We start from the raw sequence: 20,622 nt of genomic DNA, 5'->3' as shown, positions 1-20,622 counted from the left end.
CCAGCCGTGGTGGGCGTGTATTATGAAAATAGTGCTTCTTATAACGTTTAATTGTCATAAATTTGATGTTTGTAAGACGAAAAGTTTGTAAGATAAGGTGTTTGTAAGTTGAGGTTTCACTGTAGTGTATTTTTTACATGAGTAATTCATTTTCTACATAATTTTGCATGGTTTTTGGTAGTTGGTTAATTTAAGCAACAAAAAAACAAACAAACAAACAAACAAACTGAGGAGCCATTTGGGAGCCATAAGATGCTCTTTCTAGTGAGCCGGGCCAAAAGAGCCGACTCTCTGAAAAGAGCCGGAATTCCCATCACTAACGCGCACCCAAACTTTGAGTACTTTTTTTTAGGAAGAAAATTTTGCGCGTTATACTCGAATAAATACAGTATGTCATTGTTTGTCAGGTCCCTGGCATGGGTAGACTGACAAAGATACGTTGTAGGTGTTCAATGATTTAGATCAGGTAATCATCGTCATAATAAGCGTTATAATAAGCGTAATAATAATAGGAATAATAATAATAATAATAATAATAATTTTGGTATGGCTGCTACAAATTTTCCATTGGCGGGGATGTAAGTGTGACTGATTGTTGCATGCTTTAATCTTGAGCGCTGAATGTCGTTTGTGCTCCAGTCGAACGCAGCCGCTAGCAGCGGGAGGCGTCCGCCGCTACGGGGTGGCTGCCGAGACGAAGGAGGAGCTCAGCGTGGCGGTGCGCACCAAACAGGCCCAGCAGTTCGACTGGGCCTTGGCCAAGCTGGACAGTTCGGTGAGGAGGACCGGTCGCATCACCAAGACTTTGCTGCTCCGCATCTTCCACGACATCTGCAGGACGGGTAGCTACGAGAAACACACACACACACACACACACACACACACACACACACACACACACACACACACACACACACACACACACACACACACACACACACACCTTCAATTTGAAAGTTGGCTCAAATCCAAAAGAAGTACAGGTAACATCCGACTTGCGACCTGTTGAGTTCTGTTCCGACCAAACGGTCGTAAGTCAAAATGGTCGTAACTCGAAATCCATTCAAAATGTTTAATAGAGACTTGGAGGCTGACTCGCAAACTCCCCCCCTCTGGTGCCATCACACAGTCGATTGCTGTGCAAGAGTGAGGTGCTGGCTGGCCAAATTTGTCGTACGCGTTGCCGGCCTTCTAGCGCGTTGCGTTGCCAGGCGTATAATTATTTTTTTTTAAAAAATAAGGTCTGGAGGTTGTGGTGGTAAGTCGAGCCGGCCGTATGTCGGATGTTACCTGTACAGTGATACCTCAGCTTACGAACTTAATTGGTTCCCAGAAAGTGCGTGTAAGGTGAAAAGTTTGTCTTCCAAACCAATTTTTTACCATTAAAACCATTAAAATGAACATAATACGTTCCCAGGTCCTCATGAAACATATTTTACTAAATAAGTTTTAAAACTACACATAATATACCTTATTTTATCTATCATAAATGTGCTATTGTATTGTAATGAAACAAATAAACTGTACTGTAGAATGGTCGTTGATGCAATTGCCTCTTGATGATATCTGAGTGAAGTTGCCGTGCTTTCTCGGCGATAATACCCTCACTCACACTGTCCCCTGCTAACTGCTTTTTGTTAATCAAAATCAACAGAAGTTTTTCAACCTCTTCTATTGCCTGAGACCGTTGCCTAGACAACACAGAAACACCCTTAGCCACTCGTAGCAGCGGTCGCCTTAGCGTACTGGTAGTGGGACGCTAACTCGCACAAACGCACACCTCGTTGGTGTTTCTCGATGATATCCTTCCTCTGCTCGACCGTCATTTTCTTTTGTGTCCTCTTCGGCTTAACACTAGCCTGTGGTGGGGTCTTTTTCTGTCGCATAATAGCAAAAGTACCACACTCGATAACAAACCACGTCTGCACTGAGTGCATGCAGTGTGTGGAAAAGTAGTCCGCCAGCGACCATGGCGCTGTTTGACCGTATGGATTTGTCTTCTTCCGCCGAAAACTAGTCCGCCAGCCATTGTGGCGCTCCGTGTGTTTGCCGAAAAGATTATATGTACTCGCGAATTTAGTGTTCGCGAGGCGAAACGTTTGTAAGCTAAAGCGTTCGTAAGCTGAGGTATCACTGTACAAGTAGAGCGTTGAAATGTTTTTGCTTCCTTGACTCGAAAGCCACGCGTTACCTTTGCCGTTGCTCTGCGTTGTTGCAGGTTATCCGAGTGGGAACCAGGCGTTGCTCTTGCTGCGCAGCTGCGGTTCCCTGTTGCCAGAAATGGGCCTGGAGGAGCGCACCGAGTTGGCCCACCGCGTTTGGGAGAAGCTGCAGGAGCTGGGTGAGCGAGAAGAATCGCACAACGGACTTTAAGTAGCTGGCTAGCTAGCTATCTATTTGCTGTGTATTAGCTATCTAACTAGCTGGCTATGTAGCTAGCTATCTTTTTTCTGTCTATTAGCTATCTAACTATCTAGCTTGCTATCTAGCTAGCTATCTATTTCCATTCTATTAGCTATCTAACTAGCTGGCTATCTAGCTAGCTATATATTTGCTGTCTATTAGCTATCTAACTATCTAGGTAGCTTTCTATTTGCTGTCTATTAGCTATCTAACTATCTAGCTGGCTATCTAACTAGCTATCGATTTGCTGTCTATTAACTATAACTAACTAGCTGGCTATCTATCTATCTATCTATTTGCTGCCTATTAGCTATCTAACTAACTAGCTGGATAGCTCTCTAGCTATTTGCTGTCTATTAGCCATCTAACTAACTAGCTGGCTAACTAGCTATCTATTTGCTGTCTATCAGCTATCTAACTATCTATCTGGCTATCTAGCTATCTATTTGCTGTCTATTAGCTATCTAACTAGATGGCTAGCTAGCAATCTATTTGCTGTCTATTAGCTAGCTAACTATCTAGCTGGCTGTCTAGCTAGCTATCTAGTTGCTGTCTATTAGCTATCTGACTAATTAGCTGGTTAGCTAGCTCGCTATTCGCTATCTGTCTAGCTAGCTATCTAGATAGCTAGATATTAACTAGCTATTAACTAGCTAGCTTCCGGGTTGAGTCAACACTGCCGCGTGTGGCTGCCACTGCTTACCCACAGAAAAAAACTTGCCCTGTGACTGTAAAGTGACCTTGAGACTTTTGAAAGACGCTTAGAAATTAAATGTATTATTATTTGTTACTCAAATGTCAATATGTTGGAATGATGGCCCGATATTAGCGCTTCAAATGAGCATAAATCATCTTTTTTTATTTATGATGGGCTTTGTCGTGTTCTTCTCCAAGGTGCGCAATACGACGTGAGTCACTACAACGCCTTGCTGAAGGTGTACCTGCAGAATGAGTTCAAGTTCTCGCCGACCGACTTCCTGGCCAAGATGGAGGCCGCCAACATCCCTCCCAACCGAGTAAGACCGCTGACGCGACGGATGTTGTTGCCGCCTCTAGCATCATGAGATCATTGTTTTAAAACTACAGTGAGGCCTCAGCTTACAAACGCTTTAGCTCACCAACTTTCGCCTCACAAACATTAAATGCGCGCGCAAATAGTCTTGGTTGACGAACTAGTTTTCGGCAGACGAACCAAACCACACGGCGCCACGGTGGCTGGCGGACTAGTGTTTGGCGGATGAACACCAAACCACACGGTGGAAGAGCGCCACGGTGGCTGGCGGACTCCTTTTCTTCACCCCCTTCCTTTGAGTGCAGATGTGGTTTGTTATCGAGTGGAGTACTTTTGCTATTATGGGACCGAAAAAGACCCCACCACCGGCTAGTGTTAAGCCAAAGAGGACGCAAAAGAAAATGACGTTTGAGCAGAAGGAGACGAACGAGGTGTGCGTTTTTGTGACTTAGCAGTACGCCAAGTCGACTATTGCTACGTGCGGCTAAGGGTGTTTGTGTGTTGTCTAAGCAACAAATCTCGGGCAATAGAAGATGTTGAAAAACTTGTGTTGATTTGGATTCATGAAAAATAGCTAGCAGGGGATAGTGTGAGTGAGGGTATTATCGCCGAGAAAGCACAGCAACTTCATTCGGATATCATCAAGAGGCAACTACATCAACGACCATCATAAAGGTCAATAAAACGACGTTATCATAGAGTACAGTTTATTTCTTACGTTACAATACAATAGCATATTTATTATACATAAAATAAGGTATTTTTTTTGTGTCTTTTTAAGCCTTATTTAATAATAATAGTAATAATAATAATACATTTCATTTGTAAGCGCCTTTCGAAACTCAAGGTCACTTTACAGTCACTGGATCAGTTTTTCTGTGGGTGCGCAGTGGCAGTCACATGCGCCAGCGTTCATTCAACCCGGAATAACTCAAATAAATAAAAAACTAGCGAGTTCAGCCAATAGATAGCCAACTGATCGCCAGCTAGCTAACAGATAGCCAATAGATAGCCAGCCAACTAGCCAGCTGGTTAGCTAATAGATAGTCGAACATTATGTTTTATGCGGACCTGGGAACGGATTATTCTCATTTGAATGGTTCCTTATGGGAAATAAATGTTTAGAAGACGAACTTTTTTCCTTACACACACTTTCTGGGAACCAATTAAGTTCGTGAGCTGAGGTATCACTGTACTACATATTTTCCTCCTGATTTTTTTTTTTCCTTTGGTTGATAGGTTACCTACCAGAGACTCATCTCAGCCTACTGTCAAAATGGAGACATTGAAGGTGCCAGGTGAGCTTGTGGATGCGCAGTATTTTCTGTTTGTTCCCGAGGCCATTTTGGGGAACGTTTCTTACTGATCTTAAAAAGCCTTTGGAACTGTCGAGGACGTTTTGCGCACGTCTTTTCAAATCACCGTTAACGAATGGTTATGTGGGCTTGATTTCCAGCACCATTTTGGGTTTCATGAAGAGCAAAGACCTCCCCATCACCGAAGCTGTTTTCAACGCGCTGATAACGGGCCACGCGCGGGCAGGGTGAGTGGAATTATTTTTTTTTCTGATGAAGGAAGACAGTCTAAGGTTTCTTACGCTGCGTTGAATGTTTATGTCGTCCTAAAACTCAATATTCTAGCTAGCTATCTGTTGGCTATGGATTAGCTTTCTATGAGCTGGCTAGCTAGCTTTCTATCTGTGTATTTAATAGTGACATTCAGTGTATTAGCTAACTAACTACAGTGAAACCTCGGTTTCGGAGCTGCCTCAATGAGTGAACAAGCCCGTTCTAACAAGAAAATGGTGCCCATTGTTTTTGTCCTCTATTCCCCGCCCCCAGTCTTCGGTTAAAGCCATGTGATTGGTCAAGAACCCAGCAGTGTGTGGGGGGGTTTAAACATTAAAGAGACGGGAAGACAGACAGAGTGAGAAAACACACACGAAAGGGAGAGGACCGAAAACAAACAAAAGTGAAAATGGATAGAAAACAGTGAAATTTGGACCCATTTCAACTTTGAAAATTCAAAAGCAGAGTGTAGACTGGAAGGTTAAAATATCCCATCAATCAGGCTCCACAAATAACCCGCACAAGTCATCTGTACACTTGATGCAAAAAGCTATCAACCTAGCTAAACAGATCACAATTGATGAAGAACTAGATACAATTATCACAGAGAACACACTTAAAGGCATCATTCCTCAAGATGATGAAAGAAGCCTATGTTCCTCAAGTGTTTAAAGGACAATCGACGTGACTTTTTTGTTTTTTAACTGACATCAGAAAAACGTTTTATAGCATCTAAACCAAAACACTCAGTGTGATGTTTTTAGTCAAATGCAAAACACCAATAAAAATGACTTAAAGTGTCCAAAATCTGCCAAAAAATTGAGCTGCGAATTGGGCATTTTCAGAAAGTCCCGCCCCCAGTTCGTGACGTCACGCCAAGACGTCTTGCATTGCTGGAGAATCAAAACAATGTCTTCAGATTCGGAGAATATGCTTTCTTGTTACACATCCAGTTATGAATATGATTCAAATAGTTCTGAAGAGGAAAGCATACATGTTTGCAATCAATTAAAGAATTTATTTGTGCCATTTTGAAGCAACATTGGCGGAAATCTCTCACCCAAAAAAAGAGGCACAAAATGGCGACCTTCTGTGGCCACCTCCGTTTCCACAGGCTGATAAATTCCTTATATGGCGCTTGGACGCACTCTTCTGGCCTTCTGGCGGCTTTTGGGTGCAACACGAGGTCCCCAAACCAAACAAATACAGCAAAATACATTGACGTGATGGAAGGGCCGCAATGCGTCTTTTTTACGGTCAGGGGCGGTCCTTTAGTGACGTCACGTAAGAACTCGTCACCAACTCAAATACAAGACTTCCTGAATATTCAGCGCGAGTCTTAAAACGTAAAATATAGCTAGTAGTAGTAGTAGAAGTCATTTGAAGCCATTTTACAAATTATGGACACAACTTGTCCGGAGACGTCGGTTGTCCTTTAATGCTGAGGAAAGCGGCCACTCCATTCCATCAAGCCATTAACGACCATCACAAAGGTAAATAAAATGACTTTATTGTACGGTACAGTTTATTTCTTTAATCATAATACATATAATACATAAAATAAGGCATATTTTGTATAGTTTTCAGGCATAGAAAAAATTAGAAAATAGAAAATTATGTTTTGTGGGGACCTGGGAACGGATTATTCTCATTTTAATGTTTTCCTATGGGAAATTAATTTTGGGGATACACACTTTGCCTTGCACACTCTGTCTGGGAACCAATTAAGTTCGTAAGCCAAGGTCCCACTGTATCTATCTAGCTAGTTATTAGCTATATAACTATCTAGGTGGCTTGCTATCTAGCTAGCTATGTGTTGGCTATCTAATAGCTGGTTAGCTAGCTTTTTATCTATTTACTTTCAGGTTGAGTGAATGTTGGCGCGTGCGGCTGCCGCTGCTCACCAACAGAAAACTTATCCTGTGACTGTAAAGTGACATTGAGAGTTTTGAAAGGCGCTTAGAAATGAAATTATTATTATTATTTATTATTATTACTACAATTTTGGCCAGCCAGCATGTCACACACACACACACAGCAATCCACTGCGTGACTACACCGCCTGAGTCAGAGCGTGTGAAATGAAATGAAATGTATTATCATTATCATTATTATTTTGCCGCTGAGCTCGACTCTGAACTTTGTCCCTTGGACTTTATGTTTTTTTCTTTCTCACCTACATACACAATTCCTGAACTATTATTCTTCTATGTATGAAATGATATCGCCCAAATAGAGCAATATCTCATATGAATAATGTCGATCATAAATAATTGTGTATGTGTGTGTAACAGGGACATGGAGAGCGCCAAGAACATCCCATCGGTCATGCGAGGTGCCGGAATGGAGCCGGGCGCCGACACCTTTGTGTCACTGCTGAACGCCTACGCTGAAAAAGGAGATATTGACAGTGTGAAGAAGGTGTGAGTGCGTCCTTCCGTCCGCCCGGAAATGCTCTCAGTATTTGACTCAATAAGAATTCTCGGTCCTCGCCAGACACTGGAGGAGGCGGAAAGTGCCGACTGCAGCCTGATGGACCGAGACATCATGGATGTGATCTTCACGCTGGCCAAGGCCGGCCATCTCCAACACGTCCCCGAAATGGTGGCGCTCCTGCGGCACGAGAGGGGTTACGTCCCAGGTGGGCCGATAATGCGCAAAGTGGCGTCTTGCGAGAAGTCCTGACTGGCTGTAAACTGTCTCGCTTTCTAGCTGTTGGCTATCTGGCTATCTATTAGCTATTTATTTGCTATCCATTAGCTAGGTATCTAGCTATTAGCTCTCTAGCTTACTGGCTTTAAACTGTCTCGCTGGCTAGCTGTTGGCTATCTGGCTATCTATTAGCTATGTATTTGCTATCCATTAGCTAGCTAGCTATTAGCTGGCTGGCTGTTAGCTGGCTAGCTGTTGACTATCTGGCTATCTATTAGCTATTTATAGCTATCCATTAGATAGCGGTCTAGCTGGCTGGCTGTAAGCTGTCTTGTTGGCTAACTGTTGGCTATCTGGCGATCTATTAGCTATTAATTTGCTATCCATTAGCTAGCTAGCTAGATTTCTATCCATTTGAATTACTTTCGGGTTGAGTGAACGCTGGCGCATGTGGCTGCCGCTGCTCACCCACAGAATAACGTATCCTCTGACTGTAAAGTGACCTTGAGAGTTTTGAAAAGCGCTTAGAAAAGACATGTATTAATATTATTCAAATGGTTCACTTATCAATCCTTTCCTTTTGGTTTTCCTTTTGGTTCCTTCAATTTTAAAAGTACGGCATATGTCCACATGACACTAGGTGGTGTAACTGCAGCTTGACAGACAGGACTTGCCAGCTATTTGCTATCTATTAGCCCTGGCTGGCTAGTTAGCTATCTGGCTGGCTAGCTAGCTACCTGGCTAGCTATCTATTCACTGTCTAGCTGGATGGCTATCTAGCTAGATATATGTTGGCTATCTATTGGCTAGCTAGCAAGCTAGCTTTCTATCTATTTGAGTTACTTCCGGGTTGAGTAATAATAATCCATTTCATTTATAAGCACCTTTCAAAACAGTCACAGGATATTTTTTTTCTGCGGTTGAACAGCGGCAGCCACACGCGCCAGCATTCACTCAACCTGGAAGTAACTCAAATAGATAGAACGCTAGCTAGATAGCAGCCACACGCGCCAGCGTTCACTCAACCCGGAAGTAACTCAAATAGATCGAAAACGAGGCAAAGTAGTGAAAGCTATCTTTGGTATCGCTGAAAAGGTTTCTTCAGCCGTCATCTGTACTTCTTTGAGTGAACGCTGGCATGTGGCTGCCGCTGCTCACCTGCAGAAAATCTTATCCTGTGACTGTAAAGTGACCTTGGGAGTTTTGAAAGGCGCTTAGAAATGAAATGTATTCTTCTTATTATTATTATTGCTTTTCACCTGGCAGACGCCATGAACTTGTGTCTGAGCCTCATCACCCGCGGCCACCACAAGACGGCTTTCCTCATCGTCAAGACGTTTCCCAGCCTGCAGGCGGATGACGTCAACGCCGACTCAGCCAACCTGGGCAACTTCTTCCTCAGGCACTGCGTCAACATGGACACGGTGATTGACGTCTTCTTAGTGCCTCCCACAAACGCCGTCGCACGCTCCTCGTGGCGTGTGGTGAACCGAGCCTTTTTTTTCTTTCTCTCTCCAGCCAGTGGAGGAGATCAGCCGCTACTGCGCAGAACTGCAGGAGGCCCAGCTGCACGCCTCGCCGCTCGCTTTCGCGCTCTTGTGCGCCCTGGAAGCCAAGAAGACCCGTACGGCGCCGAAAACACGTTAGCTAGCAAAAGGCTCAACCGCGCCACGTCTTGAAGGGCTACTTCTGTTTTCCTGCAGGTGCATCTCTGGAGCTGATGAGGACCATGAAAGAGCAGAACCTGCCCATCAGGCCTCATTACTTCTGGCCCCTGCTGGCACAGCACACCAAGGACAACAACGCAGACGGTAACGCACGTGCGCACGTTGGAAATGCTCTCTTTTGAAATCATTGACTGCCAGTCAATGTGTCCAGTCCAGTGCCAGGGTTTTTGTCATTTTCACTGCAATTCCAGGACCTACAGAATATTGCAATGTGGGAACCTGAAAGAAACCAGAGACTCTTCTTTCATCAAAAAAGAAAAAAAAGTTAATTCCTAAGTGATATGAATCTGGAGTTATCTGAGCTTGAAATGGGGGCAGATGTAAAAAATACAATGCAAAGCATGCATATAGGTTTATATCACGCTTTAGCTACAGCTGAAGCAGTAATAAGGTAATAAAGCACTAACATGGGGGAAAAGGGCAAATAGTGCCCCCTCGTGAAAGGGAAAAACCTTGCCAGAGGTTTGACCAGCGCTTTATCGGCACCCTCGCCGCTGCGCAAGAAAAAACCAAAACAAACACATTTCGGGAATGGCGCTCCATGTCGTGCTTTTCAATTCGGGAATGGCGCTCCACGTCATACGTCTCAATTCCCGAATAAATTCGGGAATGGCACTCCACATCATTTCAGTTTGTGACGTCACGCCAAGACGTCTTGCATTGCTGGAGAGTCAAAACAATGGCTTCAGATTCGGAGAATATGCTTTCTTGTTACACATCCAGTTATGAATATGATTCAAATAGTTCTGAAGAGGAAAGCATACACGTTTGCAATCGATTAAAGAATTTATTCCGTGCCATTTTGAGTCAACATTGGGGGAAAATCTCTCACCCAAAAAAAAGAGGCACATGGCGACCTCCAGTGGCCACCTCCGCTTCCATAGGCTGATAAATTCCTTATATGGAGCTTTGATGCCCTCTTCTGGCGGCTTTTGGGTGCAACACGGTTCTCAGACCAAACATGTACAGCAAAATACATTGACGTGATGGAAGGACTGCTACAATGTGTCTTTTTTCGGTCAGAAGGCGGTCCTTTCGTGACGTTACGTACGGACTTGTCACCAATTCAAAGACAAGACTTCCTGAATATTCAGAGCGAGTCTTAAAACGTAAAATACAGTGACACCTCAACTTACGAACTTGATTGATTCCCAGACAGAGTGTGTAAGGCACAAAGTGTGTATCTAAAAAAAAATTCCCATAGGAAACCATTAAAATGGGAATAATCCGTTCCCGGGTTTCCATAAAATATACTTTTCAACTAAATAAGCCTTAAAACTACACACACCATACCTTATTCTATGTATAATAAATGTGCTATTGTATTGTAATGAAAGAAATACACTGCACTGTATAATAAAGTCACTTTATTTACATTTGTGATGGTCATTGATGGCTCTTAATTGACACCTGTTGCTTTCTGACTTGTAAGGTCTTACGAAACTGAGGCATCACATTATCATTCATCATGTTGATGATTCTCATAGTCTTTTCTGGATGGAACTGTTCAATAAAAGCCTGCACATCAACTGTTGAATGGCCTGCTTCTGCTTGTCCTCTTGAAGGCAAATCAAATTCTCTGTGTTGATGACCTCATTATGGTCAGCAACAAGCTCCTCGATGTCATCTGCATTCACTTCGAGTCCCGTAGGTGCTGGCAGAGATTTTAAGACCACAAAAGGCGCGAGTCCGATGATTCCACGGACGCGGAATAAAACGCGACAAAAGAAGGCGGGCGGGGCGAATAAAATGGCACACTCGCGTCTAACAATCACGTGCAAAGCAAACTGTTGGATTTGCCAGCACAAGACATAGCGATGGACTTTCGTCGCAATCATGTCACTGGTGAAATGAAATGAAATTGAAGTGTCGCGAGCGGCGGCCACGCCCGAGCTGTCAACTCGCACGTGACAATTTAGCGTGACTACACACTGTTCCGGTGTGTGAAAACTCTAGCTCTGATTGGCTTACCATGACACATGACTCTACCCTTTAGCCAATCACTTCTATCGCATCTTGACAGGGGGTGCCGTTCAAGTGTCGCAACACAGAAACGTTGGCAAGTGTTTGAATAGATTCGGGAATGGCACTCCACATCATGCTAATCAATTCAGGAATGGCGCTCTACGTCGTGCTTTTCAATTTGGGAATGGCGCTTCACGTCATGCTTTTCAATTCCTGAATCAATTCGGGAATGCCGCTCCACGTCGTCCTTTTCAATTCCCGAACAAATTCAGGAATGGCGGTCCACGTCATGCTTTTCAATTTGGGAACGGTGCTCAATGTCATGCTTTTCAATTCCCGAACCAATTCGGGAATGGCGCTCCACATCATTCTTTTCAATTCCCGAACAAATTCGGGAATGGTGCTCCACGCCATGCTTTTCAATTTGAGAATGGCGCTCCGTGCTATTCAATTCGAAAATGGCGCTCCACGTCATGCCTTTCAATTCCCAAACAAGTATGGGAATGCCGCTCCACATCATGCTATTCAAATCAGGAATGGCGCTCCATGTCATGTTTTTCAATTCTCGAATCAATTCGGGAATGGCGTTTCACGTCATGCTTTTCAATTCCCGAACACATTCAGGATTGGCACTTCATGTCATGCTTTTCAATTCAGGAATGTCGCTCCATGTCATGTTTTTAAATTCCAGAATGAATTCGGGAATGGCGCTCTTTTCAATTCCCGAACAAATTTGGGAATGGCGCTCCACGTCATGCTTTTCAATTCCCGAATATCGGTGATCTCTTTCCAAATAGATTTCTTCTACTCTCGGTTGTTTCATTTGACGTTTTGGTAAATAGCTAGCGCTCAGGTTGCGCTTTTAAAAGTGAGTTGTTGTAGCATTGAAAGACGGGCTGCCGTGACACCCCAGCAAGGACCAAAATAGACAACAACACGCCAAGCGTCTGTCCGTCCGTCTGTTGGTCCCATCTGAAAAGCAAGCATTTGCCTTCCTATTTGCAAAGCGGACGGGGGAAACGACGAGAGGCATTTTCAAGCAGGAAGAGCTTTTAAAAAGAGCGCTCGGCCTCAAATATTCATGGCGCCGAGCTGGGACGGATTTCACCGGACCGGGGGCAGCCAAGGGCGCGGAGGTCTGATCCCCCTCCCAGCGTGAGAGCGCTTGAGCGAGAGGATATGAAGCAAACACGTGCGGCGGCGCTCTCCGGAGGGCTCGGCCAAGAGATGGCAAAGTTTTGTATTTTTTTTTCCCCAAGCGCTCCCAACTTCCCAATGGCAAGAATCAACACGCTTGACTTTGAGGAAATGTTGTCGGACGTGAAAATGTTGAGTTCTCTTTGTGGAAGTGGAGAAATTGACATTCTGCAGCTGCAAAGTGATGAAAATAAATAAAAGGAAAGGAAGAAGTAGAAACAGTCAATACAGGAGCTGCTGTTAACGCTCATGAGAGCACTTGTTGAAGGCTACCTACTTGGGCGCCATCTTGGTTGGATTAGATTAGCCTTTATTCATCTCAGTGGAAAAATTGACATTTCACAGCAGCAAAGTGATGAAAGTAGGCGGAAAGAAAGGGAAGAAGTGGAAAAACTAAATACAGGAGCTGCTGTCAAGGCTCGTGAGAGCGCTTGCTGAAGGCTACCTACTTGGGCGCCATCTTGGTTGGATTGGATGTATCTATTCGTCTCGCAGTGCAGAAATGGACATTTCATAGCAGCAAAGTGCTGAAAATAAGAGGAAAGGAAGAAGTGGAAAAACTAAATACAGGAGCTGCCGTCAAGGCTTGTGAGAGCACTTGCTGAAGGCTACCCACTCGGTCGGGCGCCATCTTGGTTGGATTGGATTGGATAAATTCCTTATATGGAGCTTTCATGCCCTCTTCTGGCGGCTTTTGAGTGCAACACGGTTCTCAGACCAAACATGTACAGCAAAATACATTGACGTGATGGAAGGACTGCTACAATGTGTCTTTTTTCGGTCAGGGGGCGGTCCTTTCGTGACGTTACGTACGGACTCGTCACCAACTCAAAGACAAGACTTCCTGAATATTCAGAGCGAGTCTTAAAACGTAAAATACAGTGGGACCTCAACTTACGAACTTAATTGGTTCCCAGAGTGTGTAAGGCGAAAAGTGTGTATCTAAAAAAAAATTCCCATAGGAAACCATTAAAATGGGAATAATCCGTTCCCGGGTTTCCATAAAATATACTTTTCAACTAAATAAGCCTTAAAACTACACACAACCTACCTTATCATATGTATAATAAATGTGCTATTGTATTGGAATGAAAGAAATACACTGCACTGTATAATAAAGTCACTTTATTTACATTTGTGATGGTCATTGATGGCTCTTAATTGACACCTGTTGCTTTTTGACTTGTAAGGTCTTACGAAACTGAGGCATCACATTCTCATTCATCATGTTGATGATTCTCATAGCCTTTTCTGGATGGAACTGTTCAATAAAAGCCTGCACATCAACTGCTGAATGGCCTGCTTCTGCTTGTCCTCTTGAAGGCAAATCAAATCCTCTGTGTTGATGACCTCACTATGGTTAGCAACAAGCTCCTCGATGTCATCTGCATTCACTTCGAGTCCCGTAGGTGCTGGCAGAGATTTTATGACAACAAAAGGCGCGAGTCCGATGATTCCACGGACGCGGAATAAAACGCGACAAAAGAAGGCGGGCGGGGCGAATAAAATGGCACACTCGCGTCTAACAATCACGTGCAAAGCAAACTGTTGGATTTGCTAGCACAAGACAGCGATGCACTTTTCGTCGGAATCATGTCGCTGGTAAAATGAAATGAAATTGAAGTGTTGCGAGCGGCGGCCATAGTGCTTTGTTATAAGGCTTAATTCTCGTAAATTTGACGTTCGTATGATGAAAGGTTCGTATTATAAGGCGTTCGTAAGTTGAGGTCTCACTATATAGCTATATGCGGTGGAATCTTATTAAAATACGCTCAGAAGTCATTTGAAGCCATTTTACAAATTATGGACACAACTTGTCCGGAGACGTCGGTTGTTCTTTAATAGTCTGGCAGTGGAAAAAAAAATGACATTTCGCAGCAGCAAAGTTCTATTTGGCTTACTGTTTAGAGAGTTAATGGCGATGGGGGAAGAAGCTCTTGAAATGTCTGCTGGATTTGGATAGGTAGCGCCTGCCTGAGGAGAGTCGCTAGAAAAGGTGGTGGGCAGGGTGCGGAGGGTCCAGTAGGATTTTCTACACCGTTGTTTGGATTCTTGCAGAGTAGAAGCGCCGGAATGGTCTCGGTGACTGATAGCTAACATTGTCAGAATCTGTTGCTCGTTAGCGGACTCGCTGTCAAACGTGCATCGGCGGCTAAGTGCTTTATATTTCCCAACCGCCCCACAACCCCACCCCCAGCCGCCTCTCTTTGGGCTTTTTTGCAGCCTTTAATAAATGATGTATTTTGCCACTGTCGGCTAATTGACAGCGACGAGGATCAACGCCACGTCCGTGTGAGTCTTTGGCGCCTGACTTGGCAACGTCAAAAAAAAGAAGTAGGCATGAATTCAAAACCGCACGCCCGAGCGCCGCTTCTTAGGAGATGGCGGCGTCCATTTAGTCGCCGGCGTGTCAAACGGAAGGAGGGAAAAGGGAGAAAGGGCTCTTTCCTTCGTTCCTTCGCCGCGCTGCCTTAACCCTCATGAATGATGCAGCCGCTTCCCCTCCGCTTGGAGGGTGTGTGTGTGTGTGGACAGAGTGAGGAAGCGGTTGGGGGTGTGTTTGCAGGTGATGTGACTGATGCAGAGTGACTTGATTTCATGTAAATGCGAGCGCTCTGAGGGAATTCACTTTGGATTACGCGCCCCACTGTGCACGCCCCATGAAATATTAAGCGCTGTGTCACTTTTTGTCCACAGGTGTCACCAGCGGGCAGAGCGGTCCGGAATTGGGAAGGTGGGGGGGGGGGGCGCAAAAGGACAGCAAGGGGTGGGGGGCGTTTTGATCAAGTGCGGATTTAGCGGAAGCATATGGCGGCCTGCGCTGCCCACCTGCCACTAGCGAGTCGCGGCGTGTCAGCACTCGCCACTTTTGATCGCTTGTGACGCGCTAGAACAAGGTGAGGGGGGGGGGGGTCAAGGATTCTGCTGAGGAAAAGGGGTCGGGGCGGCGGGGGTTGCATATGGTCCGTTCTGCACCTGCCCGCTGATACGACCTCACCTTCAACTCTCCGATGCTGTCCATCCAAATTTCCCTCAGTCACATTAGCACTCAAACTCCACTCAGGCCACGGTTGGAGCAAAGGACGTTTTAATGCTTTGGTGATGCACATTGTCAGTTTTCCCTGTATCTTGATTTTTTTTACTACAGGTAACATCCAAGTTACGACCACCCGTACTTACGACCATGACTGCCAGACCCTTTTATTTATTTTGAGTGAACGCTGGCGCGTGTGGCTGCCGCTGCTCACCCACAGAAAAACTTATCCTGTGACTGTAAAGTGACCATGACAGTTTTGATAAGCGCTTATAAATGAAATGTTTATAATTATTATTATTATTGTTATTTATTTCTTTATTTCTTTATTTTTATTCAATGCGTGGCACCGTCGTGTACTACAATTTTGGCCAGCCAGCATGTCACACACTCGCACAGCAATCTACTGCGTGACTACACTCAACACAGTAGTTAGTACTGTGCACATACCGGTCTCTGCAATCACATAGAGCAAACATCTCACAAATATTCATCTACTGAAAAAAAATCCTACCCAGGGAGGGAAATCAAAAACCATCATTGTACAAATCTAGCTGGCTATCTAGCTAGCTATCTATTTGCTGTCTATTAGCTATTTAACTAGCTGGCTATCTAGCTAGCTATCTATTAGCTATATATCTATTATCTAGATAGCTAGCTATTAACTAGCTATTAGCAAGCTAGCTTTCTATCTATTTGAGTTACCTCCGGGTTCAGTGAACGCTGGCGCATGTGGCTGCCGCTGCTCACCCACAGAAAAGCTTATCTTGTGACTGTAAAGTGACCTTGAGAGTTTTGAAAGGTGCTAATTAATGAACTGTATTATTATTATTATTATTACTACAATTTTGGCCAGCCGGCATGTCACACACTCGCACAGCAATCTACTGCGTGACTAGACCGCCTGGGTCCGAGCGTCTGTGTGTTGGGCGACCTCTTCTGGCCGTGAGCAGGGAGAGCGATTTTACATTACAGGTACAGTTATACAGTAATAAAAATCTATCATATGAAATATAAAATGATAAAACCGACCCTAAAAGGTAGGTACAACATTTATAAATTAACTGTACGGTAAACAGGTTTGTAGACATTACCGGTACGTTTATACAGTCATAAAAATCAATCATATAAAATGATAAAAATGACACTAAAAGTTCTGAAAATTATAAATGAACGGTAAACAGTTTGGTATATAATAGTATTCAATCGAAAACGTTGCTTAAAAACAACAGATTGACATCGTATACTATCCTGTCGTGTAAACGTCACGTCGGGCATTTTGAATGGAGTTTGACTTACGACCGTTTGACTTACGACCGTTTTTTCAGAACGGAACCCGGTCGTAACTCAGATGTTACCTGTATTCATTTTCCTTTATTTGAAAACAGATCACCCTATTTTCTATTCCTTAGAATCGGAATCATATTTATTGCCAAGTATGTAGAACACACAAGGAAGTTGTCTCTGGTAGAGCACGCTGCACTAGTATCATCATCAAAAAATAGCAAAGAGTCACTATACAGTTATATTTGGGTGACTTTTTCGAGAGTTCATGGCAGCACGTTGGATGGTTTCATTGTTTAGTTGATTTGCATTTGTTAGGGATTCAAACCCAGAACCTTGTGGTGTTGAGAAGGTGGGGGGGGTGAAGAGGAGAAGTGAAAGTTACCCGCCGTGTCCGCTGTCGGATGCCGAGACGACGGCGAGCGCTTGGCTCCGCTGCACTTCTCCTCTTTTGACAGTTAACCTGCAGACATGAAGCTGACGCTAATATCTTGTGACCGCTGCCATCCTTAACTCGCTACTTTGATACTTCTCGCCCGGATTTGTGTCAGCCTTCACGCTAACGGACCTGGAGAGCACCCCTCGCCTCACTCCCTCGGCCACTTCTCCACTCACTTTGAATCCCTGCGCAAAAACCAAAGTTGTCTCTCGGAAGCCATGTTGAGTGAGCTGGCGCTTTATTTCACATGTCGTCAAAATCCCCCGTCTCAGGACTGCTCTTTGACACCCATACTTTTACAGCGATTTGGCAGTGGAACTCTTTTCATTTAACTTGACGAGCAGTCGATGTGTCTACTCCAGTGCCAGGGCTTTTGCCATTGTCACTTGAATTCCAGGACCCACAGAATATTGAGTTTTAGCTCACAAACTTTTCGCCTTACGAACTTTAAGTTCGCGAGCATTTAGTCTCCGCTGACTAACTAGTTTTCGGCGGACAAACCAAACCACACAGCGGCACGGTGGCTGGCGGGCTAGTTTTCTTTGAGTGCAGATGTGGTTTGTTATTGAGTGGTGTACTTTTGCTATTATGGGAGCGAAAAAGACCCCAGCACAGACTAGTGTTAAGGCGAAGAGGACACAAAATAAAATGACAGTTGAGCAGAAGAAGATCATCGAAAAACACCGAGATGTGCGTTTGTCTGACTTGGCGTCCCAGTACCAGTATGCTAAGTCGACCATTGCTACGCAAAGGGTGTCTCAAGAAGAGGTTGAAAAACTTGTGTTGATTTGGATGAACGAAAAGTAGCTAGCAGGGTACAGTGTGTGTCAGAGTATTATCGCAGAGAAAGCACGGCAATTTCACTCAATAGGCAAAATCATCAACGACAATCACAAAGGTCAATAAAATGACTATTATGCACTACAGTTTCTTTCTTTAACTACAATAGTATATTTATTATAAATGAAATAAGGTCTATTTTGTGTAGTTTTGAGGCATATTAGTAGAAAAGTATGTTTTATGGGGACCTGGGAACGGATTATTCTCATTTGAATTGTTTGTTATGGGAAATATGTATTTGGAAGATGAATTTTTCGCCTTCCACACACTTTCTGGGAACCAATTAAGTTCGTAAGCTGACGTATCACTGTAGGCCACAAGGGCAGCAGCAGCGCTTTGCACATGTGAGCGAGCGAATGCGCCTGCGTGAGCTAAAACGACTTCAACACATTTCACGCGTACACATAAGTGCAATTTTGCGACGTTACGCCGTCATCAAAGTTTGTTGCCTTGCGACGGTTTTGACTTCTCGCTACTTTCGGAGACGATTCCCGAATTCACGAATCAGAATCATCTTTATTGACAAGTATGTAGCACATTTATTATACATAAAATAAGGTCGATTTTGTGTAGTTTTAAAGGACAACCGACGTCACTTTTTTGTTTCTTAACTGACACCAGAAAAATGTTTTATAGCATCTAAAATACCCAAAACACGCAGTATGATATTTTTATTCAAATGCAAAACACCAATAAAAATGACATATATAATATGTGACTTATAAATGACAATAAAAGTGTCAAAAAAAAAAATTGAGCTGCGAATTAGGCATTTTCAGAAAGTCCCGCCCCCAGTTCGTGACATCACGCCAAGACGATTGAGATGTGCCATTTTATTCGCCCCGATTGAGATTCGGAGAATATGCTTTCTTGTTACACATCCAGTTATGAATATGATTCAAATAGTTCTGAAGAGGAAAGCATACATGTTTGCAATCGATTAAAGAAGTCCTTCCGTGTCATTTTGAGGCATCTGGACTGCAATGTAGCGTCCCAGAAAAGAGGCAGAAAATGGCGACCTCTTGTAGACATGACAGTGTATTGCGTTTCCACAGGCTGATAAATTCCTTATATGGAGCTTTGACGCCCTCTTCTGGCGCAACACGAGGTTTTCAGACCAAAAAAGCATTGACGTGATGGAAGGACTGCTACAATGTGTCCTTTTTTTCGGGCCTTCAGTGACGTCACGTACGGACTCGTCACCAACTCAAAAACAAGACTTCCGGAATATTCAGCACGTGTCTTAAAACGTCAAATATAGCTACAGTAAAGTCTCGTTATATCGATATCGGATATATCGATAGTCCCGGTTATATCGATACTATTTCTATGCACGCACGGAGAAAATTACATGCAAACAGGGTCGGATATATCGATAGTCCCGGTTATATCGATATTTTTTCGGACTCCCTTGAATATCGATATAACGAGACTTTACTGTATATGCGGTGGAATCTTTGTAAAATACGCTCAGTATAAGTAATTTGATGCCATTTGACAAATTATGGGCATAACTTGTCCGGAGACGTCGGTTGTCCTTTAAGGCTTATTTAGTAGAAAATTATGTTTTATGTGGACCTGGAAACGGATTATTCTCATTTTTAATGGTTTCCCATGGTAAATAAATGTTTAGAAGACGCACTTTTCGCCTTACACACACTTTCTGGGAACCAATTAAGTTCATACACTGAGGCATCACTGTAGTTGTCAATTTTCAATCTCCTTGCAGGATTCTGATGTAGCCTCACCTCGACTGGTCTTTCGCTGGATACAAAAAGCTCCTGTTCAATTTTCCACAGTGCTTGTGTGTGCACGCCCCCCCCCCCCCCGTGTCTCCATTCACTTGTTTTCTGTTTGTCTTGCTGCATTGAAATTGATGATGGATTATTCAGCAGCAACTGTTTCCCTTTCATAAAAAAACACAAGTGCAGTGGAAAAAGCGGCGAGAGGGGGGGATAAGAACGGACGAGCCCATGGCTGAATGAAGCGATAGTCCATTGAGAAGGAAGAAGATTGCTTGTTTTTCTTAGAAAAGGGGGGAGTGAGAGACAAGATGATGGTTTAGCGACGGGGATCCGATGAATGGGCGATATGCCGGAGCGCCGCTTCAGGTAGCCCCTTACCTGCTAGAAGGCGGACGCCGGTTTTAATGGCGTGTAAAAGCCTGGCGCTCCTCTATTATTTAGCTCAAAAGCAAGACCGCCAGGTGAGCACATACATCCCACGAGGATACGGAAACGGAGCTCCAGATGCCATGTGTGTGTGTGTGTGTGTGTGTGTTGTGAAATCTGAGTGGCGAACATAAATACACACGGCATGTTGAGGTGTGCCAATTCCAGTACTTTTAGCTAGTTTGCAGAAGGCCGCGTGGGAGCTTCGTATGCGCTCTGGACGCCGTCGTGTAGCTGCCGGGATATTTCCGTCGCAAAACTGCACTGATGTGTACGTGTGAAATGTGTTGGAGAAGTCGTTTTAGCTCACGCGGGCACGTGCAAAGCGCT

The 20,622-nt window shown here is 44.1% G+C and overlaps 1 protein-coding gene across 1 annotated transcript in view; it reads left to right on the top strand.

The window, feature by feature from the left end:
- The window catches only part of lrpprc (leucine-rich pentatricopeptide repeat containing), a 114,944-nt gene that overhangs the window by 4,373 nt on the left and 89,949 nt on the right, over positions 1-20,622 (top strand). The window contains exons 2-11 of the mRNA XM_089012714.1: positions 640-842; positions 2,219-2,341; positions 3,298-3,419; positions 4,655-4,713; positions 4,872-4,958; positions 7,278-7,404; positions 7,480-7,624; positions 8,902-9,059; positions 9,154-9,259; positions 9,339-9,446. Coding sequence (XP_088868840.1) covers positions 640-842; positions 2,219-2,341; positions 3,298-3,419; positions 4,655-4,713; positions 4,872-4,958; positions 7,278-7,404; positions 7,480-7,624; positions 8,902-9,059; positions 9,154-9,259; positions 9,339-9,446 — 1,238 coding nt within the window. The remainder of the gene's footprint in view (positions 1-639; positions 843-2,218; positions 2,342-3,297; positions 3,420-4,654; positions 4,714-4,871; positions 4,959-7,277; positions 7,405-7,479; positions 7,625-8,901; positions 9,060-9,153; positions 9,260-9,338; positions 9,447-20,622) is intronic.

Source organism: Hippocampus bargibanti, linkage group LG13, assembly GCF_051943395.1.
Source record: "Hippocampus bargibanti isolate YZ-2025 linkage group LG13, ASM5194339v1, whole genome shotgun sequence".
Lineage (NCBI taxonomy): Eukaryota > Metazoa > Chordata > Actinopteri > Syngnathiformes > Syngnathidae > Hippocampus > Hippocampus bargibanti.
This window is presented reverse-complemented; position numbering and strand designations above follow the sequence as displayed.